Raw genomic sequence first — 26,871 nt, forward strand, 5'->3', positions numbered from 1 at the left:
TGCCCCTATTTTGAATTGCCGACACTGTAACCTAATATGGATATGTCGGAAGTGGTGCCTCATATTTACTGATCTTACCTGAGAAGACATGATGGAAGGTGGACGTGAAGTTAATGCGGGAGTTGCCCAAAAAGGTGTCCTTAACGTCGGGATTTATCTCTCTTCCACCAAATGTTCACTCGTCGTCTTTTCTCAATAAATCCAGTTTATTGTTTCCTTTCCCCAAAATATTAGCCTTCTGGTGTTTTCCAGAAATGGAGGTTTTGACTGTGGTTGAATTTCCCTTTACGCTCCAAAACAAGCCATGACTAAAAGAAATAAAAGAAGTTGTGCTGGAACAATCCAGAAGGAACCGCATGATCTCCCAACCTCACACCTGATTGCTAATACCCAGCACCTGTGCTCCTGCACGCAGCGTTATACTGCCCCCCCGTGGACACCTGACGTAATAACATGCAAGTCAACAGAAGAAGGTGGCTCCTGCACAATCAGATTGTAAATTGTATACTGCCCCCCCGTGGACACCTGGCGTAATAACATGCAAGTCAACAGAAGAAGGTGGCGCCTGCACAACCACATTGTGAATTGTTTTATTGAAGATAAAACAGGAATTAGCCGTCAATGAACAAGATTTTTGGAGCCCGTTGCGGTCCACACTCTCCGCGCCCAAAATCTGAACTTGTGGAACCATTATTTTGTGTTTTGTGGCGAAACATCAGATCAAAGTTTTGCAAGTGACGCCCACATCCGGTCACTTGCAAAACATGTTTTTGCATTTTATCATCAACAATCAATTTAAAGTGCAGAAATGACATTTTTTTTGGGCCGCAAGGCTCCGCCCACCACGAGTAGGCAGGAACAGGTACTGACCCATCTTCATCATTTCTACCAAGCAGGATCAAGATCTGAGTTTGTGTTATTGTTATGGTAATTTAATGACTTTTTGACTATATATTTTTTATTTACATTTTATTTTGATAATTTGATACGATCTTTCCTTTAAATTTATTTTGGTAGTTTAATTACTTTATATTTATAATTCCTGCGATGAGGTGGCGACTTGTCCAGGGTGTACCCCGCCTTCCGCCCGATTGTAGCTGAGATAGGCTCCAGCGCCCCCCGCGACCCCAAAGGGAATAAGCGGTAGAAAATGGATGGATGGATATCTATAATTCTTACATTTTCTTTTGGTAATTTAAAAACTGTATATTTATCTTTTTTTATTTTTACATTTAGTTTTGGTAATTTAATGACTTTATAGTTGTCTTTTTTAGTGATAATTTAATGACTTTTTTATGTTTTAATTTGACTATTTAATGACTATATATTTTTTATTTACATTTTATTTTGATAATTTGATGACTTTATACCAGGGGTGTCAAACTCAAATACAGAGTGGGCCAAAATTTAAAACTGAACAAAGCCGCGGGCCAAGGTTGAACAAATTAACCTTTTAATAGGGACCCAAACAAGTTTTGCATTGAATATTGAACAAGCAAGGCTTATATAACTTTATAGTGACATGCAAAATCGAGTTTCAAATAATAATAATAATTTAAAAATATCAATGGCATATCAAATACAATTTAAATAAAAATTGAATGCCTCTTTTCTATTTGCAGCCTTCTGAGGTAAATATCAACATTAACTTTTTCCACAGACTTATACATTTGAAAATAAAATGACAATGAATAAACCAACCATTCAGGACTTTAAACTGCTCAGTTTGCAACACACTGATCTAATCTGATGTGCCCAAGCCAGATACCTGCCATCTTTTCTTGGATGCTAGTTCACTAATGTCAGGGCTCAGGCTTTGAGCTGAGGCAACCTTCATTATCGAACGAAGGTGTTCATCAGTCATTATATCTCGTCCACCCGGACCACAGTTTTGGGGGCGTGCCTTAAATGCACTGCCTTTAACGTACTCTACGAGCTATCGTCACTTCCGCTTATCATCCATTCTAACATCGTTCAGACCCAGTCACAAGAGTGTGCGGCTTCTGTTTGCACACAGGAGTGAATGCAATGCATACTTCATCAACAGCGATACAGGTTACACTGAGGGTGCCAGTATAAAAAACTTTGTGAATTTGGAATGTTATAAATTTATCTCCATCTGCTTCCAATTAACACCCAGAATAAATGGCCCGCCAATAATCAGAGCATTTACAGTTGTGTTTTCGCATTAAATCTTAGCTATCTTTATATCTAGTCTGCTATTGAAAGTGATGCGTAATTCTATATAGCTGATAGGAAATATTTTATTGTCCACGCCTCCTACGTAAACACTGTTGGAAATATGCGCCACACTGTGAATCCACACCGAACAAGAATGACAAACACATTTCGGGAGAACATCCGCGCAGTTAAACAATATAAACACAACAGAACAAATACCCAGAATCCTTTGGAGCACTAACTCTTCCGGGACGCTACAAAATACACCCCCGCTACCACCAAACCTCCCCCCCACACACACACACCTTGTAGCGCCCCGGAGGAGTTAGTGCTGCAAAGGGTTCTGGGTATTTGTTCTGTTGTTTTACGGTACGTATGTTCTCCCGAAATGTGTTTGTCATTCTTGTTTGGTGTGGATTCACAGCGTGGCGTATATTTCTAACAGTGTTAAAGTTTTTTATTCGGCTACCCCATACTTGCCAACCCTCCCGAATTTTCCGGGAGACTCCCGAAATTCAGCGCCTCTCCCGAAAACCTCCCGGGACAAATATTCTCCCGAAAATCTCCCGATTTTCAGCCGGAGCTGGAAGCCACGCCCCCTCCAGCTCCATGCGGACCTGAGTGAGGACAGCCTCTTTTTATGACGGGAGGACAGCAGGGTGACAAGAACTAAATCATCCAGACTAGAGATAAATTGTATTATTATGTTTATCTTACCTAAAAATAAATATATTTAGTAATAAAAATACATTTAAAAAAAATACATTTTTACTATATTTTGCTAAAAACATCAAAATTAATTGTATTTTTATTTGTATTTTTTCGTGACTCCTTATTACATCCAGCCATAGAATTATACATTAAAATAAACATATTTGAAATAATTGATTTTAAATTATCATAACAATTCATTTAAAATGACCATATTTAATTATTAAAATAATTGCTTGTTTATCAACAACTTTAGCATTTTATTCATTACATTTTGAAACTCTCAGAAGCCAAGTTATGTTATATTCCTTAATATTTATTTATGCAAGTTTGAAGTATCAATTATCTAAACACAGTTTGTTTGCATATTTTCAGGATGTAGATATATATACATATATATATATATATATATATGTATATATATATATATATATGTATGAAATACTTGACTTGGTGAATTCTAGCTGTCAATATACTCCTCCCCTCTTAACCACGCCCCGCCCCACCCCCGACCACGCCCCCACCCCCCGAAATCGGAGGTCTCAAGGTTGGCAAGTATGGGCTACCCTCAGTGTAACCTGTATCGCCGTTGATAAAGTATGCATTGCATTCGATTGTGTGTGCGTGCAGAAGCCGCACATGTTCTGTGACTGGGCCAGCACTCGTTGGACTGGCTGAAAAGCAGACGTGACGATTTTCGGGAGGGACGCTGAAGTTTGGAAGACTCCCGGGAGGGTTGGCAAGTATTAGAATTAGCGGTGAATGCAGTGTTACCGCGGCACCGCCGCAATATATAATCGGCGGGTCAGCTTTAGTGTTGATTTGATATCGCCTCAAGGGCCAAGTGAAATTACACGGCGGGCCAGAGTTTGACACCCATGCTGTAGAGGCAAACAGCAATTTCAATAGGGCCGCTTGCTGCTCCGCTGCCCGGGTCTTAATGAAAGCAGTTTCTTAAGAATTGGGAAGTGACAACATATCAGGCACCTAATAGCTCGTCATGTCTCATCGCATCAGAATTATTTTGGCGCCTGGGGCGTCTCCTTGACGTGTTAAACGCGCCTCACATATTTGAGGTCGGGACAAGAGAGAAATACATTCCGTTGAATCTACTACAGATGTGTGACCTTTTGTCTCCTACTTACTGCCAGGAATCTGAGCTACCGTTTTGAGTCCAGTTCTAGCAGCTGACGCCACATTGATCCCATCACGCCGTCTCTTTTTCAAAACCTCTGAAGGTGTCAAAATGAAAGGAAATGGATTGGAAAAAAAACAAGACATTTTTATTTGGCGTTTCCTGCAAAGAAGTGGTAAAAAGCCTAACAAACACACGTGTACAGTACTTACATGACACACACCAGAAAATATCAACAATGGTCTTTTGGAAGGAACGCAAACAAGAGGCCTGAGCCAGCAGGGGGCGCCAGTGTCCCTGCACGATTGTAACTTTAGAACCTAATTGTGTTCTGGCGCCAGCAGGCAAACTTAAAAAGTGCCATTAAAATGAAAATGAAAATAAAAAGCAAAGAAAAATGTCAGACACCAAAAAATCAGTGTTTAAACGCGTATCCAAAAAAGCGAAAGAAGAAAAAAAAGGCACAGCAGATCGCTAACCTTTGAGCTCCCGTCAACAGTCGGCCAGCAGGTGTTGTGTATTTACAAACAGTGCCACCGGGCCGGGAGCAGTTGTTGCAGGACCCCGTAACGAGCACGCCGAGCAGGAAGTGTGAAACGGGCGTGAGAAAATATCTTAAATAACAAAATATATATAAATATGTACACTTCTCCATGGAGGACCAAACACCACGTCAACACCACGACCACGGCTGGGAAACTTTTACAAAAACAAAAACAAAACATTCATTCAAAAGTCTGTGTGTGTGTGTGTGTGTGTGTGTGTGTGTGTGTGTGTGTGTGTGTGTGTGTGTGTGTGTGTGTGTGTGTGTGCGTGTGTGTGTGCGTCTGCTGGTCTCAGATCAGCTGCTGGTCTCCTGAGTGGACAATAATGGTCCTGCTGATCTTCCACTTCTTCACTGCAAACACAAATGCATCATCTTTGGTCACGCGATGCCTTCAGGGTCCCGGCGAGCGTGCGACATCACAGTGTCTTTTGGCTACTAACATGAATGAAATATTACTTATCATAATTCATTTGGACAGAATTAGAATTATGTTTTTAATCCCACAACTTTATTCTCCTCAAAATGTGACTTTTAATATGACGATGTTATTCTGGAAAAATTATGATAATTTTTCAACAAATCAAAAGATTTTTAAAGCGATATTAAAAAATATTTTAAAAAAATTGGTAACAATGTAGTGCAACTGTCTTCTCATCGAATTACAATCATGATAAAATTCTCTTTTTTTAAAATGGTAATGTAATGAACTTATACTGATCTTTTTTTTTTTACATTTAGTTTAGGTAAATTCTTAATTTAATTAATTTATAGTTAGATTTTTAATGGTAATTTAATGACTTTATATTAATCTTTTTTGCATTTTGTTATGGTAATTTTATTACTTTATATTCATCTTTTTTATATTTTATTATGGTAATTTAATGACTTCATATTTGTATTTGTCTTTTTTTATGTTTTAATTTGACTATTTAATGACTTTATATTTTTTATTTACATTATATTTTGATAATTTAATGACTTTATACAATACTTTCTTTACATTATATTTTGGTAGTTTAATTACTTTGTATTTATCTTTTTTTTTGGTGATTTAAAAACTGTATATCTTTTTCTTTACATTTTATTTTGGTAATGTAATGACTTTATAGTCATCTTTTTATGGTAATTTAGCGACTTTATATTTATCGTTTTTTACATTTCATTTTGATAATTTATTTACTTTATATTGATCTTCTTTTACATCGTACTTTGGTAATTTAATGACTTTCTAGTTTTCACTTTTAAATTTTTTTTGGGATTATTTATTGACTTAAATTGATCTTTTTTTAACATGTTATTTTGGTAATTTAATGATTTTATAGTTTTCTTTTTTTACATTTTATTTTGGTAATTTAGTGACTTTATAGTTATCTTTTTTACATGTTATTTGAGTAATTTAATGACTTTATACAGTATGTGTGTTATTTTTCTCATGTACTGTATCCTCTTAAAATTATTTCTTGTAACATGTGATAAGATGACATCTTTTCTCTTGTAATGAATAGTTTTTACTCGTGCATGCATCACATTTTAGTATTATTATAATTATTTTGACTATAACTTTTATTTTCTATGGTGAAAACAAAGTGGGCACAAATATTTAGAAAATAGAATTGATAAGACATATCATAATAAAATATAAATATTATAATATGAAAAAAAGTGTATGCGTACTTGCTCGCTTGGACCATTTTTGTCCCCGTTGACGGCCTTTAGGAGCACGACGTCCTCGCTCTTCGCTTCGCTCTTTGCTTCGCTCTTCATCTCCACCACGATGTCGTCTTTGGCGGTCTTCTCTTTGGAGCTGAAGGAGGAAAGGAAGTTTCTAGGAAAACAGCGTGAAAAAAGACAAGAAAAGAAAGATGGCCGACGCTCACATGTCCTGCTTCCCTGAGCGTCCACAGGGGATCTTTCCCTTCTTGTGCAGGAAGTAGAGGACGCTGCCCAGGATGGCGAGCAGCAGCAGACACAAGATGATCACAACGATGATCACGCCGTTGCCTTCTGCTATGCAAACACACAAAAGTGCAATCGATCAATGAACTGACCTATTGATTATTATTTTTATTATTATTATCATCCCTCGTTTGAACACGGACAAGCAAAATGGCGCTGCAGAAGAAAATGAAATAATATTTACTGTGTGTATATATATATATATATATATATATATATAAATATATATATACATACATAGATAGATAGATAGTACTTTATTGATTCCTTCAGGAGAGTTCCCTCAGGAAAATTAAAATTCCAGCAGTAGTGTACAGAATTGAGATCGAATTTAAAAAGTACAAAGTAAATAATGGGGGTATAAATGGAAACAAAATAGAAAAATATTACAATAAAAATAAAAATAAAAAGCAACGATGAGAATAAAAATATAACAGTGAAATAAGAATATAAGAAGAGAAACTAGGCAGTAGTGACCATATTATGAACAAGTATTGCACTGTTATTGTTTTGCATCCTCTGTCATCCTTGTACCCCCCCTCCCCCCAGAAAGGTATATATATATATATATATATATATATATATATATATATATATATATATATATATATATATATATATATATATATATATATATATATATACATACACACACACACACACACACAGTAAATATATGTGTGTGTATCAGTGACGTGCAGTCACTAGAGGCAGGCCATCATGGAAAGAAAAAAAAATGTAAAAAGAAAAACAATTAATTAAATTGTTAAATGTATCCAGTGATTATACTATAAAGTTATTTTCCATTTAACTTCACCAGTTTTAGATTATTTTTATTCAAAATCGCTGAATTTTCACATTTGCCGTTCAAATACTGAGAAGAGACGGTGCGGTGATCAGCAGCCAGTTGAGGCACGTCACTCAGTTGTGCCTCAACATGCATTGCGGACTCGGCTAACTGCTGGCCTGCTGTGCAGTGAGACCGTATTGCTATATGAATTATATTATACATTTCCATTGTTTAGTTAGCTGAGGTATATAATGTACAGTGTATTTTGTCAACAACTGTATGTGTGTAACGTATTTCTTGTGCTGAGCAATCATAAAACTGCTGCGAAGACGCACTGTGTGAGGCTCGCAGTAATCCCGCCTCCTGGTGGTAGAGAATGTATTCCCGCCGTAGAATGCACCCCCTGACGGGAGTGTTATATCAACTAAAGCCCACACTTAAACTTTCCACGTGCAAGATTGAATCTATTTAAAAAAGTTATTTAATAAGAAGCCAAAAAGTGCAAAAACAATAATGTTCGTGTTGGAGGAGTTGTGAATGACTGCAGGGCCACAACATTAGGTACACCTGCAGACTGCAGCACGGATTTCATATTTCATTCATTCACAACTCCTCCAACACGAACATTATTGTTTTTGCACTTTTTGGCTTCTTATTGAGCTGCTGCATTTTTTGGTTGGGTTGTTTATTTCTTTTGAGTAACTTACTTCTACATTTCTAAAAGGGGAGGAATGTAATAGAGTGATCTATGTTTGTCTGTTGCCATCTCCTGGTTAATGTTGGCTATAGCGTACTGTGGTTACTTTTTGGTTGGCCAACGATTTACGTGGTGTTGCGCACCTGACGTCAAGTGTGTTGAGTCTGTTCTGAAGTCTACAGTAAAGAGACGTACTTCATCACCTCGCCTGGTTATTGCCTCCAACCCAATATATTACATAAAGGTAAGACCATAATAACGTTTTTTTTTAATTAAATGTGCTTTTTTGTGTGCTACAGTTTGTATGTGTAAAGTTAAAGTTAAGTTAAAGTACCAATAATTGTCACACACACGAGGTGTGGTGACATTTGTCCTCTGCATTTGACCCATCCCCTTGATCACCCCCTGGGAGGTGAGGGGAGCAGTGGGCAGCAGCGGCGCCACGCCCGGGAATAATTTTTGGTGATTTAACCCCCAATTCCAACCCTTGATGCTGAGTGCCAAGCAGGGAAGAATGCTGGTATGAGCTTTTAAACATAACCCGTTAACTGCTGCCAATCAAATGGTGAATACGATACTCTTTAGGGTTCATATGTTTGTAAATCTGACTGTGATGAAGTCAGTGCCTCACCAGCCATCAACCTCACCGCACATCACTGATATGTATATATATATATATATATATATATATATATATAATATATATATATACATATACATACATGTATATATATATATACACACACACACATATATTTACTATGTATAAATATATATACATATAATATATATATATGACTAGTTTTGAGTTATGTTTGTTATCTAAAATGAAGATCATACAACCGAATGAAAATCCTCCAAGTCTGGTGATTTCATAAATTTTGCCAGGGGTTTTATATACTGTATAAGATAACTGACATACTTGCCAACCCTCCTGAATTTTCCGGGAAACTTCTGAATTTCAGTGCCTCTCCCGGGACAACCATTCTCCCGAAAATCTCCCGATTTCCAGCCGGACAACTATATTGGGGGGGGCGTGCCTTAAAGGCACTGCCTTTAGCGTCGTCTCTCACCTGAAAAGGAGACTATTATATATGTCTCCGTTATCCATAGGTTTATCTATAAACCATAAAGTAGGCAGGCACGGAACTATTGCTCAGCGTGTGTTTATTCCAGCCGGCACGTTAATACACTGACACACAACATCCGGATTCCCATCATGCATTGCTTCAAAACTACGGCAATTTCCAGCCGGACAAACAATATTGGGGGCGTGCCTTAAAGGCGCTGCGTTTAGCGTCCTCTCTGAAAAGGAGACTTTTATATACGTCTCCGTTATCCATAAGTTTATCTATAACCCATAACACGGTGGCCGAATGAATATAGTCACTCATGAACGGTCAGAGAAACACAAGTCGGCGGCAACGCAGTATTATGGGCCACCTTGCAAGCAACATTCCGTTCTTATTTACGGATGTTTTCAACAAATCCGTGAAGGATATGTTCCCGGATTCAGAGATCGCTCGCCAGTACTCAAATGGCAGAACAAAAGCTACTCAAATAGTGAAAGGTAAGTGTTATTTTTTTTTAAAGTAAGCAGCAAGTACAGTACAGTTAGTAGAACAACTGTGTTTTCATTACTGTTTACTGTACTATATATATATACATAAATATATATATTATATATATATATATATATATATATATATATATATATATATATATATATATATATATATATATATATATATAAATGTAAGAAATATACTCCTCCCCTTAACCTCGCCCACCCCCCACCCCCCAATCTACCGAATTCGGAGGTCTCAAGGTTGGCAAGTATGATAACTGATGATATTTGAAACAGGTCGTAATTGTTGGTGATTAATCACACGTTATACGTGTACACACACACATATATGCATACATACATATATACACATGGAGGTAATGATTGGAAGAGACTGAGATGAAAGTCACTTGTTTTGCTGCTTTAAAACTCACAGTCACTTCATTAGGTACACCTGTATCATCAAAGGCAGGCATTACTTTATTGACATAGTGCAAATGCGAGCTGGGAAGATTATTGCTAGTGTTAAATTAGTAAGCAGTCGAGTTCAAATGTCTGTGTGATGCTGTTTTAACTTCATGACAGCGAATAAAACCACTCATGAGGAAGCAGAGATTGTGTTCCTGAACATTAAAATAACAGTGAAATAAACAACATTGTCGTCATGCCAAGTGTGACAAACAAAGCATGGAAAAGTTGGAAAAAGCACAAGTGCAGTGGAACTTCGATTTACTAACCCTTCTTTTTGTGAACTTCTCGATTTACCAACTTTTAAGATGGAGCCAAATATGCGAACCATGTCTCTGAGTATGAACGTTTCATTCATTCACTCATTTTGTGTGCCGCTGGAAGTCTTAGGGTGCTGCCATTTTTAGGCAATTAACCTATTTTTGGGACTACAACGCGCACTTAAAATCCTTTAATTTGCTCAAAAAATCGACAGTGCACTTTATAACCTAAATGATGTAAATAGGGGCCGATAGTAGTTTTTGCTTTTGTTTAGTTGTTTGTGCCCTACACACTTCTTTTTGTTTAAAAAAATTATAAGTAGCATTCAATACCATACATCATCTGATTTACAATAAGACTAGCAAGTTACCGTATTTTTCTGAGTATAAGTCGCTCCGTAGTATAAGTCGCACCGGCCGAAAATGCATAATAAAGAAGGAAAAAAACATATATAAGTCGCACTGGAGTATAAATCGCATTTTTATTACCAAATCTGTGTTATATGTGTTTTATGTTGCACGAATGCACCAAGAAAAATTCGTAGAGTGTGAACCCGTGCTCAAACAATGGCAATAAAAACTATTCTGATTCTGATTCTGATTTTTTGGGGGAATTTATTTGCTAAAACCCAACACCAAGAATAGACATTTGAAAGGCAATTTAAAATAAATAAAGAATAGTGAACAACAGGCTGAATAAGTGTATGTTATATGAGGCATAAATAACCAACTGAGAACGTGCCTGGTATGTTAACGTAACATATTATGGTAAGAGTCATTCAAATAACTATAACATATAGAACATGCTATACGTTTACCAAACAATCTGTCACTCCTAATCGCTAAATCCCATGAAATCTTATACGTCTAGTCTCTTACGTGAATGAGCTAAATAATATTATTTGATATTTTACGCTAATGTGTTAATAATTTCACACATAAGTCGCTCCTGGGTATAAGTCGCACTATGAAAAAACTGCGACTTATAGTCCGAAAAATACGGTATACATTTAATAAGATAAGCTTTATAAAAATGTGTTAGTGTTTGCTTTCTATAAAACATTTCCACTTCTATGATAGATTGTCAAAGTATCAGATCGGGACTCGAAATTCCATCCATCCATCCATCTTCTTCCGCTTATCCGAGGTCGGGTCGCGGGGGCAGCAGCCTAAGCAGGGAAGCCCAGACTTCCCTCTCCCCAGCCACTTCGTCCAGCTCTTCCTGTGGGACCCCGAGGCGTTCCCAGGCCAGCCGGGAGACATAGTCTTCCCAACGTGTCCTGGGTCTTCCCCGCGGCCTCCTACCGGTCGGACGTGCCCTAAACACCTCCCTAGGGAGGCGTTCGGGTGGCATCCTGACCAGATGCCCGAACCACCTCATCTGGCTCCTCTCGATGTGGAGGAGCAGCGGCTTTACTTTGAGCTCCCCCCGGATGGCAGAGCTTCTCACCCTATCTCTAAGGGAGAGCCCCGCCACCCGGCGGAGGAAACTCATTTCGGCCGCTTGTACCCGTGATCTTGTCCTTTCGGTCATAACCCAAAGCTCATGACCATAGGTGAGGATGGGAACGTAGATCGACCGGTAAATTGAGAGCTTTGCCTTCCGGATCAGCTCCTTCTTCACCACAACGGATCGATACAGCGTCCGCATTACTGAAGACGCCGCACCGATCCGCCTGTCGATCTCACGATCCACTCTTCCCTCACTCGTGAACAAAACTCCGAGGTACTTGAACTCCTCCACTTGGGGCAAGATCTCCTCCCCAACCCGGAGATGGAACTCCACCCTTTTCCGGGCGAGAACCATGGACTCGGACTTGGAGGTGCTGATTCTCATCCCAGTCGCTTCACACTCGGCTGCGAACCGATCCAGTGAGAGCTGAAGATCCTGGCCAGATGAAGCTATCAGGACCACATCATCTGCAAAAAGCAGAGACCTAATCCTGCAGCCACCAAACCAGATCCCCTCAACGCCTTGACTGCGCCTAGAAATTCTGTCCATAAAAGTTATGAACAGAATCGGTGACAAAGGGCAGCCTTGGCGGAGTCCAACCCTCACTGGAAACGTGTCCGACTTACTGCCGGCAATGCGGACCAAGCTCTGGCACTGAGCATACAGGGAGCGGACTGCCACAATCAGACAGTCCGATACCCCATACTCGAAATTGGATCGTAAAAATAAGAAAATGTGGATGCGCTTGATTACGTTTGTCGGCGTACCTAATGATGTGGCCAGTAGGGCTTATTCCTCATAATTTCCCCCTCTTCTTCCGAGTAAAAGAGAATATTTAATCTGCCCGCAGGCAGTAGCTGAAGTATCTGAAAAGCTGTGCCAGCAAAATGAGCAGGAGTCCCAGAAAGAAAGGTGATAAATAAAAGATGGAGCAGCTCCTGGTGTCAAAAAGCAGCAGGAGGAGTGAAATGAGCGAGGAGGAAGAGTGTTGTCGCACAACAAATTCTTACCGGGAGAGAAGGGGTTGCTTGATGTGATCAGTGGAACTGTGAAAAGCAACAATCATATGAAAAGTTGACCACTTATGGCTGACAAAATGTTCAAACAAGCTCAATGATGAGAATAAAGTTGCACAATTAGCCCGTTATCCTTGGCGCTAATCGTCTTCCTCCACTTGTCATGCAGTTTGACTGGCTAGCTGATATCTTCCATTGAAATTTTCAAACACTTTACAACTCACCTGGTCTGCCAGAGAATAGGAAGACGGAGCAGGATTAGCGCTTTAGTGGCAACATTTAGCCCCGCAGGTCATTTGAAGAAAGTGACATTATTAATTTTGTTAGAATTGATTGATTTTAGCACTGCGTAATTGTATGTAAATGTATCCTTTTGCAGTATATTTGATTAGTGTACTGCAAAAAATAAATAAATGTATATATAAATAATATATATATATACATATATATTATGTTTGGTAAATAAACTTTCAATAAAATTAAAGAGTAAATAAAAATACAGCTTCACTACTTTAGTCATAATTTTTGCTCCTAAGAAACTTTGTGACTCTCGCTCCAGACTTCTTCTGTGTGTTTGATATTCTTTTTACTGCCACAAGTGGTGGAAAAGTGTATTACAATTGAGTGCCACAGTTGAGAAACAGATGCCTGCCCTCTAGTGGACGCAAGTGCCCAACTAGGGATGATGTTTGATAAGAAATTATTGAGTTTGAGCCTATTATCGAATCCTCTTATCGAGTCCAGATAGGTTGTTGTATATGGAAAAAAAACACACAATATTTGGTTTAACAAAAGCTCACTTTTATCCTATAAGAAAAAAATACAATCTAATAAATAAATAAATATTGACTGTTACTCACCTAAAAAAATAAAATAAAATAAATAAATATTGACTGTTGTTACCCAAAGTATATTAAGTGGGATTTTTCAGAAAAACAAATATATACAGTAACACAAAAACAACCTGTCTCTGTGATCACTATAGGTGTATAAATAATAATATAGTGTTAAATAAACTCAGTCCCTTGGGCACAAAACTGAAAATAATACAGCTCTCCAAAAAGTGCACTTCTGCTGCTATTTGACATAACTGTTTGTTATGAGGCTTTGACATTTTGGCACTTTATTTCTTTATTGAAAGAAAATCCTATGAAGAGAAAAGTTGTTTGCAAATGTGGTTACAATGCTAAAAAATGAAAAGTTAAAGCTAAAAAAAGAAATACACTTTATTGAGTTAACATTATAAGGGGAAAGATGTGATGTTATGAGCTAGGCTAGGGAATATAACAACTACACTACCCAGCATGCAACGGGAGTGACGAGCATGCGCGGTAGCCCCGAAAAGTGTTGTTGCATGTCGCCACCAGGCAGCTAAGAATGAGGTTATTGGCACGCTGTGAAAGTAAACGTCTAGAACTCAGCCAACACGCCTCGTCTGCATCATTTATAATTAGACAGACAACACATATACAGTGTTATTTTGTTTTGTTTACAAGGAAAGAAAAAAAAAAGTTAAAAAAGGGAGATATGTTGTATATATATGTATGTGCTGCGGTTGCTTTAAGAACGTTGCGACAGCTGCCGTAAAGGAGGTGCGTTGCTAGCCTGGTTGCTATGTTTCCGTTTGTTTGTAAAAGTGTTCGTCATGTGTTTGTACCCTGCTCAAATCTCTCAGTAAAGTTATTCATTGGATTATACCTTTTGTTTTGAACTTTATTACACCTTGGAGCGTTTTTTCCGGTCCATTGTTTTTCCTGCTTTCCCTATCTGCGCCTAATGACTGAGCTACGTGACGTCATTTCTTGTGATGTCTCACAGGGAATTTCTGGTCGGGACGGGATTCGTTCCAAGGGATTCGAATAAAGAACCAACTCTTTTTCTTTACTATAGTGGTCTCGATAACAGGTACCGGTTCTCAAAAAGGGATTCGAGTCCAAAGACTCGGTTCTTTTCTTATCGAACAACCGGGAAAACCGGTTTCGAGTATCATCCCTATGCCCAACATGGTTAAGATACACTGTTATATTACATATTAACCCTGCTAGCATCAGAGTGTGTTTGCTTTTACCGGCTTTGATGCTGAAAGCTCTGACGTCCGCTCCCAAGTCGTTGGAGGCGTTGCACAGGGCACTGATGTCCGAGGCGACGGCGACGGACACCACGCTGCGTGTTACGTGTTCACTGGATTTGCTCGCCACCACCTGCCAGCTCTGTGAGACCCAACAGGGGGAGGGCATTGGTTTTGCATAGCAGGCGGCGAAAATGATTGCCACGGACGCCATTGCACGTCTGCATCGAGTCACCTGACTTCCCACGAAGATCCACGTGATGCTGGGGGCCGGGTGGCCCCGTGCCTCGCAGCTCAGGTTCACCATTCTGCCCACCGTCTCCTCCAGCTGCACCTCCTGCTCCTCGCCCACCAGCTGAGGACCGCCTGTGTCACGCACACACAACCGGCTCCATCTTACACAGGTTTTTTAATTCATTATATTTACAGACCGGAATGACGGACCGTTAACGACGATGTGAACGGAGCCGCTGGTGTGCAGGGAGGGTAGGGAGGGTGCGGTCACGTCGCATACGTACTCTCCTGCCATTTCATAGGTGACGTCCTGCAGGTGTAGTGTGTTTCCTCGACCCACCATCTTACCATCCTACACACACACACACACACACACACACATTAATCACAGCTTACTTGCATATCATTCAAATGCCGTGATGGCATTGGTGCATAGAACCTTGTGCCAGATGGTGGATGTTTTCAGGGAGGACAAGGCGTTGCAGGTCGCGGTCAAATCTTCACCTCTGACCAAGTCCTCTGATTCTGCAGGTACCAGCACAGCAGGGTCCAGGTCTGAACACAACACACGTGGAAGTGACTGAGTGCATGACGGCATGGGGTTGTGTGTGTGTGTGTGTGTGTTCCTCACAGTGCACTTTGAGCTGCATCTCTCCTTTGACCTGTTGGCGAGTGTCGATGTCCAGTGGGCGACACTGGTAGATGCCGCTGTCTTTGCGCGACACCGCCTGCAGCACCAACACGCTGCTCTGGGCTTCCAAGTCCACATTAGGGTCCTGCAAGAAATCACAAAGGCCTCAAATGTAAAAATAAAAACAAAAGAAGTCGATTTTTAAAACACAAAATAGTGTACATTTTTCCAACAGTGATTTTGGCTGCATTTGTTTACTCAAATTCAGCGAACAACAAGCACTTATTACTCTCTTTTTAATTAGTTACTGTACAGCGCTTTTTTTTCTGTTTGCCACCACTTCTCCAGACTGGCTCCCTTACTTGTCCCTGATTGGCAATCAGGACACACCTGTTCTTTGTTGCTATATAGGATGCTTCCAATGGATCATTTGCCTTTGTGCTTGTACCTCCATTGCATGCTTTGTGTCTACAGTACCTGCAATGTTTTCCTGCTCACCTGTGGTCCGCTCCATTAAAGGGGAACATTATCACCAGACCTATGTAAGCGTCAATAAATACCTTGATGTTGCCTTTCTATTATTCGCTCTCGGAGCGATGACGTCACAACATCGGGAAGCAATCCGCCATTTTCTCAAACACATTACACACACCGAATCAAATCAGCTCTGTTATTTTCCATCATGCCTCGTCGGTGTGTTGTCAGAGGGTGTAACAACACGAACAGGGACGGATTCAAGTTGCACCAGTGGCCCAAAGATGCGAAAGTGGCAAGAAATTGGACGAAATTTGTTCAAAATACGAGGGTGTGGGGAAAGGCGACAAAAATGGTCAGTCGTTTGTTCCGCACACTTTACCGACGAAAGCTATGCTACGACAGAGATGGCAAGAATGTGTGGATATCCTGCGACACTCAAAGCAGATGCATTTCCAACGATAAAGTCAAAAAAATCTGCCGCCAGACCCCCATTGAATCTGCCGGAGTGTGTGAGCTATTCAGGGACAAAGGACCTCGGTAGCACGACAAGCGGCAGTTTGTTCCCGCAGACGAGCGAGCTAAACCCCCTGGATGTCTTGGCTCACACCGCTTCTACCGTCCCTTATGCCACCGAAGATGATCAAGAGAAGAATATCGACCCTAGCTTCCCTGGCCTGCTGACATCAACTCCAAAACTGGACAGGTCAGCTTTCAGGAAAAGAGAGCGGATGAGGGTATGTCTACAGAATATATTAATTGATGAAAACTTTATTCATTACTCGCGGTTTTACGTAAATTATTATACATAAACTGTGTTTACCAATAATTTAGCTTAAAAACATTACAACACTTAAAAACAAACACATACCAATCGTTGGTTAGAAGGCGATCGCCGAATTCGTCCTCGCTTTCTCCCGTGTCGCTGGCTGTCGTGTCGTTTTCGTCGGTTTCGCTTGCATACGGTTCAAACCGATATGGCTCAATAGCTTCAGTTTCTTCTTCAATTTCGCTTAAGCCGCTGAAATCCGAGTCTGAATCCGAGCTAATGTCGCTATACCTTGCTGTTCTATCCGCCATGTTTGTTTGTATTGGCATCACTATGTGACGTCACAGGAAAATGGACGGGTGTATATAACGATGGTTAAAATCAGGCACTTTGAAGCTTTTTTTAGGGATATTGCGTGATGGGTAAAATTTTGAAAAAAACTTCGAAAAATAAAATAAGCCACTGGGAACTGATTTTTAATGGTTTTAACCCTTCTGAAATTGTGATAATGTTCCCCTTTAATTACACTTTCTACCTGCACTTTGCCTGCAGTCTCTGCATTCTGGCGTTCCAGACCAACACAACCATAACAATCCATCCATCCATAATTACATTATTAGCGTCTTTTTGCGAACTTTTCAATATAAAACCCTCTTTTATAACCTGATGGTACCTGCTTCTGTGTATTTGGGATCTCCATAAGTCCTGAAAATCAAACCATGGAGGTATTGCAGAGATATTTATAAAACAATATTGCCTTCCTTTCTACTTCTTCCAAACGGTCTGTTTGGAATTTTTCAGTCCAGTGACATTTTTCAGGCCTGTGGTGTCTATGTATCCTAAGGGCTTACCAAAAGGTACGTGCGTGAGCTCGCCATGTAATGTTCGAGCATTTGTGGTCCGAACGACAAAATGCCTAAGGTACGACACAAAGATCGAAAATGCTTTGTTGTTGTTTGCGTTAACCAGCACAAGTCACTGCAAACTTTCAGCCTCATCTGAACACAGAGCGCCTTCAATTCGGAAGAAGTTTCTCTTCGTGTGTGCAAAGCACTTAAAATAGTCCTGCTTCAGAAACCTGCGCCATCATGACGAGGGAATTTCCCCAAAAATACTTTTAACAGAGGGTTCGGTGACTACTATTTACTATTTATGGCAAGGGAGGAGACAATGAAACGGTAAGTAATAACAGCAGATTAGAAATGTTTTAAAGATACTTAGCTTGATTTATTCATGCTTCATGAATCAATTTAAGTGGACCCCAACTTAAACAAGTTGAAAAACTTATTCGGGTGTTACCATTTAGTGGTCAATTGTACGGAATATGTACGGTACTGTGCAATCGACTAATAAAAGCTTCAATCAATAAATCAATTAATGTGTAGCTAGCTTAGCCTTCTAATGTAAGACAACTGCGTCACCATCCTCCGTCAAAATAAATAAAGATTTTCCTAAAAACTACTTCTAATTGGATCAGTGCCCACTGTGTTTGGTAATGGACAAGTAAATTATATCAGTGTTTTTCAAACGTTTTTGAGACAAGGCACATTTTTTTCATTGAAAAAATACGGAGCCACACCACCAGCAGAAATATAAAAAAATGAAACTTCACCCGGTTGTCTTTTTTTTAGTTCGTTCTTTTCCTGTGTGTAGTGCTTTAGTTCCTGTCTTGCGCTGTTATTTTGGTGGCTCTTCCTGTTTTCTTGGTGTTTTCCTGTAGCAGCTTCACGTCTTCCTTTGAGTGCTATTGCCTGACCTGCTTGCTTTGTATTGGCAAACAAGACTATTTCAGTTGTGCAGACGCTATCCTTCTTTGTGGGGACATTGTTGATTGTCATGTCATGTACGGACACACACCGTAAGTCTTTGCTGTCGTCCAGCATCCTGTTTTTGTTTACTTTGTAGCCAGTTCAGTTTTACTTTCGTTTAGCATAGCCATCCCTATGCTTCAGTGCCTTTTCCTAGCGGGACTTGCCTTCTGTTCATTTTTGGTTTAAGCGTAACATACCTTTTTACCTCCCGCTGTGCTCTGCATATTGAGATCACCACAAAGCATCCTCGACGCGTTCCGACTTCTACAAAGCGATGAACTACCTGCTGCCACCTACTGATATGGAGTATTACATGGTTACCCTGCCGGGCTCTATACAGCACAGACACTAGACAACAGCACATTATTTGCGGATTATAATTATTGATTTGCAAATAATATTTTTTGGACCAATTAGGTGAAGTTGCATAATTTATTTAATTATTATTTATTCATTACGGTCGCAGTGTCGCCTTCTAGCGTAGATGATAGACTTTAGCCTCTGTTTAAAACTCGAAGCAGCCGAGCTGAGTTATTTCCATAATGTAAAACGGTAACGCCTTTTTTGTCGATATACACATGCATACACCCAGGGTCTAGCATTATAAAGTTACCGACTCGGTAGAAGTTTAACCTTAGTCAGCGTATAGTTCCAGACCTAAACGTCACTGCCTTCCTTAGTGCCGACAACAAAACGCTGTGAGCCGCTGGTCTTGCCGTATCATCTGGGATGTTGTTTTGTGGTGAAAGTCACTCAAAACAGATGGCTTGAGGCGATCACCAACGTCCAAAGTGCACAATAAAATTTAGAAAATAAAAAAACTACAAACTATTTCTGCCGGGCGGAGGAAAATGCTTACTGAACGTGAGGGGGCGTGGTGAGGAGAGGTTTATTTGCATCCAACAACTTCGCCTCTCAAAAAAATTGGCTTAAAAATAGGTCTATAAGGCATTAGGTGACAATTACCTTGGGAATTGAGTGGGTGGGTATTGTAAGGGGTGGGGTTTATTATGCTACATATTGTAAAATGTGCAGGTACCTCAACTTGCCTTTGCCATGACCCATCATACTGTACTGTCTGCAAAATTCAATAAAAATATTTGGGAAAAATAAAATAGGTCTATAAAACAACATTTATGCACATTTTCTACGAAAGAACAACCATTACATTTTATGAACACCACAATGAAGTGTTTTCAATGTAGAACAAAATCATCATATGACCCCTCTAAGAACCATTATATCGAGCCAATTATGCATCCATGTTCACGCTTCATTCATTCATTTTGTGTTCCGGTGGCAACTATTTTGTGTCATTTTGCTAACACAGTAACCAGGGAAGAAAGAAGGAGGGAATCGCTATGGAATGATAAAAGAAAGAGTATTTGCGTGGAGTACATCAATGGCGCCCGTAAGTATGGAAGAATTGGCGAAGCAGGCTTCGTACCACAGCAAGTTTTTAATGTGACAGGAACTGTCTTTTCTATAAAAATCTGCCAAAGAGGACTCATATCAACAGCGGAGAAGAAGGCACTCGCAGAACACAAACAGAGAAAGGATCGCCTCCTGATTGTCTCTTTCAGCAGACACACACAAGGCCCCCTCCTTTATCCCCCTCGTGTCTGCCTGCTCCCTGATCCAGTCAGCTGCACATTCACCGACGAATAGGTAGAGTGAACATTTTATTTTGTAAAATGTTTATTATTGCAGCATTATGGTTGTTAAAGTTAAGGATTTTTGTGGTTTCTGATCGTTTGTGAGGGTACCAAAGAGATTTAAGTGAGTGTGCTAGTTGGCAGAGCAGCGCATACAGGACAGTTCAGCTTGTTGTTGTTTTAACTTGTTGATAAAGAGATAGCCTTTAATTATGTTTGATATACAGTACTGTATAGCTCTTTTTATTGTGTTTAAAGTATACAAATATTCACTAAAATATGGACTTTTCCAGGCTGGAACCCTTTATTCATATTTGCATTGTTTCCTACGGAGAAGTTTGCTTCAATATATGAACTATTTACGAACCCTGTTCAAGAATCATTTAAGCTGGTAAATCGAGATTCCACTCTATTCAATTTTGGGCAAAAAATTCTGCTAAAAGTTTGCCCGGTTTTCGTGTACCAACTCAGGTATCATACAGCCAAACTTTGTGTGTGTGCACGTCAGACTGGATCTGCCAAGTCACATGGGAGTAAATTTTGCACGTTCATGTCGACACGGGGGGCCCCTGCATTTGAAAGACGTCCCCTGCGTGTCTCTTGCGTGTCGCCCCTTTCTGTCTCGGGGACTTTTGGGCAAAGAGCGAGAGAGGAGGCATTCTTACTTGCTCCCTGCTGAAAATGAAGGTCGGCGGGGGGTTGCCATCGCCGTGGCAACGCAGCTCCACAGTGTCCCCCTCTTTGACCAATCCCTGAGGCGACTCCCTCCACAGCTCCACCATGGTGGTGGGGTCTGGACAGAGAAACGCACACACACACACACACACACACACACACACACACACACACACACACACACACACACACACACACAGAGTCGAGTTAAACAGTCTTACTCAGCATGCGGGTTAAGTCCCATTACAAGATCATTTCCATGAGGCTGACAGCACAGACTGTGTCACAGGAGCGAAAACAAAAGTCCAAGTGCCTCAACAGAAAGCTAATGTGGCTATTAAAGTGCCTTACACAACACTTAGCCAACACTTGACAGTCTGAAACCTTAACAAGCAGCTTTTCGCCAAACAATGGGAACAAAGTGATGCTGTATGTTTGACAGTGAAAACACAGCAACATTTTTTGCATAATTTTCTGACACAAATAGTAGTCGTCGATTCATTTATTTGTATTATTTTTCACTTACAGTGGACGCTGACGCCGACGTTGCTGGACTCTATGGTCCTGATGGCCCCCGGCACAAAGAAGCTGACCTCGCAGGAGAAATTAGCATCCTTGTCCTCCTTCTGCACCTTGTATTCCAGCGTGCTCAGCATCGAGTACAATTTACTGGACTCAAGTGTATCGTCAGTCCACACGTTGACACCTGCAGGAGCACAATATTCGTTTTTTTCAATATTGACAGTCAAGAACTTTTAATTACAATGTACTAGAACAGTGTTTCCTAACCATAGGGCCAGGGTCTATTGTTGGGCCACCAAAACATATGTTTCTCAGCTGTGGTCTCTTTGGGCCGCAGTGGTACTCCCTTGTAATACACTTTTCCACCACTTGTGGCAGTAATGACAATAACAAACAGAAGAGAGTCATATTTGGCTTGATCTAATAGTGTACACCGCCTTCCGCCCGATTGTAGCTTAGATAGGCTCCAGCGCCCCCCGCAACCCCGAAGGGATTAAGCAGTAGAAAATGGATGGATGGATAATAGTGTCACAAATTGGCATGACGTTGGTGTTAAATCTCTTAGCATGGCATAGCAAACAATGAAACGTAAACCACAGCATACAACTAACATGAACCGAAAATAGTAGCGTATAGCTGGTAATGGTCCGACTGGATGGCGTGACTGGCATAAAAAGGTGCTTGAGTGGGAGTCCCCGCAGGTGCCTGTGCTAATTACCAAACAGAGGCTGGTGTATGCACTCAGCGCTCCTAGCAACAAGAAGGTAAGCAGGAGCGCTGACAACAGAAATACACACTAAACACATGAGAACTATAAGTGTCACGGCACATGCGCAATCCCGCATGTCATCTGCTGCAAGCACATCCGGCCCCTCCGGCTTGCTTTTCCCGCATCGCGGTCTCGCGCCTGCACGGCTGCAGGCAATCACCAATCAGCGCACCTGGGTCTGATGAGGACAGAGGGCATAAAGACCAGCGGACCCGAAGATTCAGTGCCGGAACGTAGTTCACTCTTTGTAGTAAGCATCCCGTCTCTGGCTTCCCTCTGCGTACTTGCTCTCTATGTGCCTTCCCTGTGCCCGTTGTCTTATGTCCTCTGTGTTCCCCGCAGTGTTCCCCCTGTTTCCCGTTATCGAGCTGTGTGCCTCGACTTCCCACTGGATTCTGGACTGCCTCCCTCGATCTTCGACCCCTGCTTGGACACTGACCTCGTTGCCTCTCTCCAGCCCCCGACCTCTTGCTTGCCCACGGACTGCCTTCTCACCTTGCCCCTTTGGTCTGACGAAGGATTAATCCAACACGCACTTACAACAAACTCTGGTAACATTTACATTGTTAATTCTACACATTGTCTTGCACCATTCACGTTTAGGAGCATACACACCCCAACACATCATCAGCATCAAGTTCAATAAACCTATTGAACTGACCTCTGCCGTTGTGGTGTCTCCTTCCCCCGCCGTACGTAACAATAAGAATACTAAACCAAGATATGACCTGTGCCAACAGGTCATGGCAAGTAGTTTGTAAATCGAAAATTACACAAAAGTGGGGTTCGTAAAACGAGTGTGTGTATATATATAAGCACATATTTATATCTATGGACAATTATCCTATCATACATGTTTTTGGAAAGTGGCTAGGCACGGCAGGAAAAACCCCAAACAGAGATTCCAACCATCCATCTCCTGACTTTGAGGCCAACGTGCTAACCACCGTGCAGCCTTATAATAATTCCACTCAGGAGAAAGATGGGCTTAAATGAATCATGAAGGGCCAAAACTGGTATGAAATTCATGACCATGAAAAGAGTATATATGCATGTACGTATAACGTCTGACTGCAACTGTACATACACAATAGGTCGGAAAAAAATCATCAATTGATACTTGCTGAACTCAGCTCTGGAGTAGAAGTAGGCAGAGATTTAGTGTGGAGCTTTGCATGGTCACTTACGTCCTGCTGTGGGTACTAGAGCCATGTTGTTCCTGTACCAGGTGATGTTGGGCTTGGGAAAGCCGTTACGGGCTTCACATGTTGCAACCTAAAAGAAGTGACAAAGCATTGAATGTAGTTTATTGTGGTGGTTTATTGTGCTCCATGGTGACAATGGGCAGCTGACCCACCTTTGACGGCATCTCATTGGTCACTGATATTCCAGTTTGGACACCCTTGATTATTGGAGCCTCTGGTGGAGCTGATGAAGAAGCATTTTATCCAATTAGGGTCGTAATTTACTGTTCATATAAATGGCTAAGAGTGTTGTCATTATTTATGATCTTAAATGTTTGTGAAACCGTAACGTGTCAGAATGGGCTCAGAAAGCCGTTTGTGTGTGTTTTTGTGTGTGTGCTTGCAAGGGGGAGCCTGACAACTGACGGTTTGGCAACAACTGTCAAAAAATCAAATGAAATCGATTGATAGACGCTACATTATGTAAGTATTTTCACTGAACTAGTCACATAGTTTAATGGTCACGGTTGAGATGAAATGTATTATTATGAAACATCCGTTATGTGAGAGTATGGGGTAACGGACTGTCTTATTGTCCTGGTCGTGGAACTGTGGACCAGCTCTATACTCTCGGCAGGGTCCTTGAGGGTGCATGGGAGTTTGCCCAACCAGTCTACATGTGCTTTGTGGACTTGGAGAAGGCATTTGACCGTGTCCCTCAGGAAGTCCTGTGGGGAGTGCTCAGAGAGTATGGGGTATAGGATTGTCTGATTCTGGCGGTCCGCTCCCTCTACGATCAGTGTCAGAGCTTGGTCCGCATTGCCGGCAGTAAGTCGGACACGTTTCCAGTGAGGGTTGGACTCCGCCAAGGCTGCCCTTTGTCACCGATTCTGTTCATAACTTTTATGGACAGATTTTCTAGGCGCAGTCAGGGCGTTGAGGGTATCTGGTTTGGTGGCTGCAGGATTAGGTCTCTGCTATTTGCAGATGATGTTGTCCTGATGGCTTCATCTGGCCAAGATCTGCAGCTCTCACTGGATCGGTTCGCAGCCGAGTGTGAAGCGACTGGGATGGAAATCAGCACCTCCAAGTCCGAGTCCATGGTTCTCGCCCGGAAAAGGGTGGAGTGCCATCTCCGGGTTGAGGAGGAGATCTTGCCCCAAGTGAAGGAGTTCAAGTACCTCGGTGTCTTGTTCACGAGTGAGGGAAGAGTGGATCGTGAGATCGACAGGCGGATCGGTGCGGCATCTTCAGTAATGCGGACGCTGTATCGATCTGTTGTGGTGAAGAAGGAGCTGAGCCGGAAGGCAAAGCTCTCAATTTACCGGTGGATCTACGTTCCCATTCTCACCAATGGTCATGAGCTTTGGGTCATGACCGAAAGGACAAGATCACGGGTACAAGCGGCCGAAATGAGTTTCCTCCGCCGGGTGGCGGGGCTCTCCCTTAGAGATAGGGTGAGAAGTTCTGTCATCCGGGAGGAGCTCAAAGTAAAACCGCTGCTCCTTCACATCGAGAGGAGCCAGATGAGGTGGTTCGGGCATCTGGTCAGGATGTCACCCGAGGAAGGTGTTTCGGGCACGTCCGACCGGTAGGAGGCCACGGGGAAGACCCAGGACACGTTGGGAAGACTATCTCTCCCGGCTGGCCTGGGAACGCCTCGGGATCCCCCGGGAGGAGCTGGACAAAGTGGCTGGGGAATGGGAAATCTGGGATTCCCTGCTTAGGCTTCTGCCCCCGCGACCCGACCTCGGATAAGCGAAAAAAGATGGATGGATGGATGGATGGAAACATCCGTTAGTCAAAGCATGCCCAAACGTGGCCAATATGCATGATCACCTTGCGTTTTATGAAGTGTGATTGCTAGGGATGTGTACCGAATTCGATATTTTTATAGGCACCGACCAAATTCTGTTGGTACTACTGGGTATCGATTCACGCAAAATTAAACGGTGCCATATTTTGATACCTTTGTTGTACGTGACATCATGTCCGGTTGCAGACTCGTCACGTCCGGTTGCAGACTAAACACCCGCTCACATAAACAATCACTCATGCAGCACTCAAGGTGCACTCAGCCAAATTCTCTCCAAGTAATGTTGCAATTTTCAACACCAAACACGCAAGTATGCTTGGTAGAAAACACTCGGACATAAAGTAAGGCTCCACTCTTCCAAAATGCGCTACCTGGATGCTAATTTGCATTGGATTTGTCATTGAAAAGCTACTAATAGCATTACCAATTTTACATTCAACCAATCAATCAATTACAATTTATTTATATAGCCTCAAAGGATTTCACAAACCACACCGATATTCCCTAAGTCTGAATCCACATTCGGGCAAGGAAAAGCTCCAAAAGCTTGAGTTGTGAAAAAGAAGAACCGTTGGGAAGGGGTCGCGATGTTGGGACAGCCCTACTGGGTGAGCGGCTGCAATGGATGCAGAGTGGGTACGGTAATTTAATTGTCACATTAATAAAATTACTTGGCAATTTTAACAACTACAAGTTACAACTAAGATGAATGTTAAAATCAAAGAGCTGGTGTGTAATAAGCCCAATACTTACTTAGAGTATAAATACTTTTTAGGGCGCAACAGAACACATTTAGCTTACTGGATAAAGCAACTTCCAGTACTGCCATCTTATGTCTTGGAAGTGCAACTTGGAATTAACATTTATTAACACATAAAAAAGAAAAAGTACCGAAAACTGGCACCGTTGAGTACCGGTATCGTTTCCCAGGTACTGGGAATCGGTACCGTATCAATTCAAATGCAAACAGTACCCATCCCTAGAGGCGTTTAAGAGCAAAAGTATTGAAATCGATGGGAGAATACTTGGAAGGCCAGATGTGACAGGGAATGACATACTTAAGTGGAGGGGGAGAATGCTGCAATTGTGAAGCTTTTCCCTCAATGGGAGAAAAGGACCCTTGATGATTAAAGGTTATTGTAAACTTTAAGTGGATTTCCTCACCAAACACCCTGAGTTGAGTCCTCGTATTCAATTGGCCAGCCTCCAAAGCGTTCACCGTGCAGAAGAACTCCCTCTCGTCTGAAAGCTGGACCTCCTGGATGCTGAGTAGGGTTCCCTGCTGGTCAAAGGCCACCTGGATGCGGCTGCTGTACTCTGTGTTGTTGTCCACGTGTGAGTTCTGGTCATCGCCGTAGAAGATCCGGATCCGCTTGCTGCTTTCTTGGTCATTCTGGATAGAGGGGTAAGGACTGGAACGCTGATGTAAAATATCAGCATTATGTAAATGTGACTCACTACATTTTGGTCACACTAAGCGAG

The 26,871-nt window shown here is 41.4% G+C and overlaps 1 protein-coding gene across 3 annotated transcripts in view; it reads right to left on the minus strand.

Moving 5' to 3' along the window:
* Nucleotides 1–4,153: 4,153 nt before the first annotated feature.
* Nucleotides 4,154–26,871, minus strand: part of mcama (melanoma cell adhesion molecule a) — a 109,760-nt gene continuing 87,042 nt past the window's right edge. The window contains exons 3-16 of one of the 3 annotated variants that reach the window (XM_072913848.1): nt 26,554–26,809; nt 23,747–23,817; nt 23,577–23,664; nt 21,625–21,804; nt 21,089–21,216; nt 15,715–15,859; nt 15,523–15,638; nt 15,294–15,435; nt 15,085–15,215; nt 14,850–14,991; nt 12,776–12,811; nt 6,452–6,581; nt 6,249–6,378; nt 4,154–4,925 (exon numbers count right to left, since the gene is read on the minus strand). In XM_072913848.1, the coding sequence (XP_072769949.1) occupies nt 4,923–4,925; nt 6,249–6,378; nt 6,452–6,581; nt 12,776–12,811; nt 14,850–14,991; nt 15,085–15,215; nt 15,294–15,435; nt 15,523–15,638; nt 15,715–15,859; nt 21,089–21,216; nt 21,625–21,804; nt 23,577–23,664; nt 23,747–23,817; nt 26,554–26,809 (1,698 nt within the window). In that variant the 3' untranslated portion in view covers nt 4,154–4,922. The remainder of the gene's footprint in view (nt 4,926–6,248; nt 6,379–6,451; nt 6,582–12,775; nt 12,812–14,849; nt 14,992–15,084; nt 15,216–15,293; nt 15,436–15,522; nt 15,639–15,714; nt 15,860–21,088; nt 21,217–21,624; nt 21,805–23,576; nt 23,665–23,746; nt 23,818–26,553; nt 26,810–26,871) is intronic. The other 2 variants (XM_061963064.1, XM_061963063.1) reach the window with 2 other exon arrangements.

The sequence above is a fragment of the Nerophis lumbriciformis genome, linkage group LG09 (genome assembly GCF_033978685.3).
Source record: "Nerophis lumbriciformis linkage group LG09, RoL_Nlum_v2.1, whole genome shotgun sequence".
NCBI classification, from domain to species: domain Eukaryota; kingdom Metazoa; phylum Chordata; class Actinopteri; order Syngnathiformes; family Syngnathidae; genus Nerophis; species Nerophis lumbriciformis.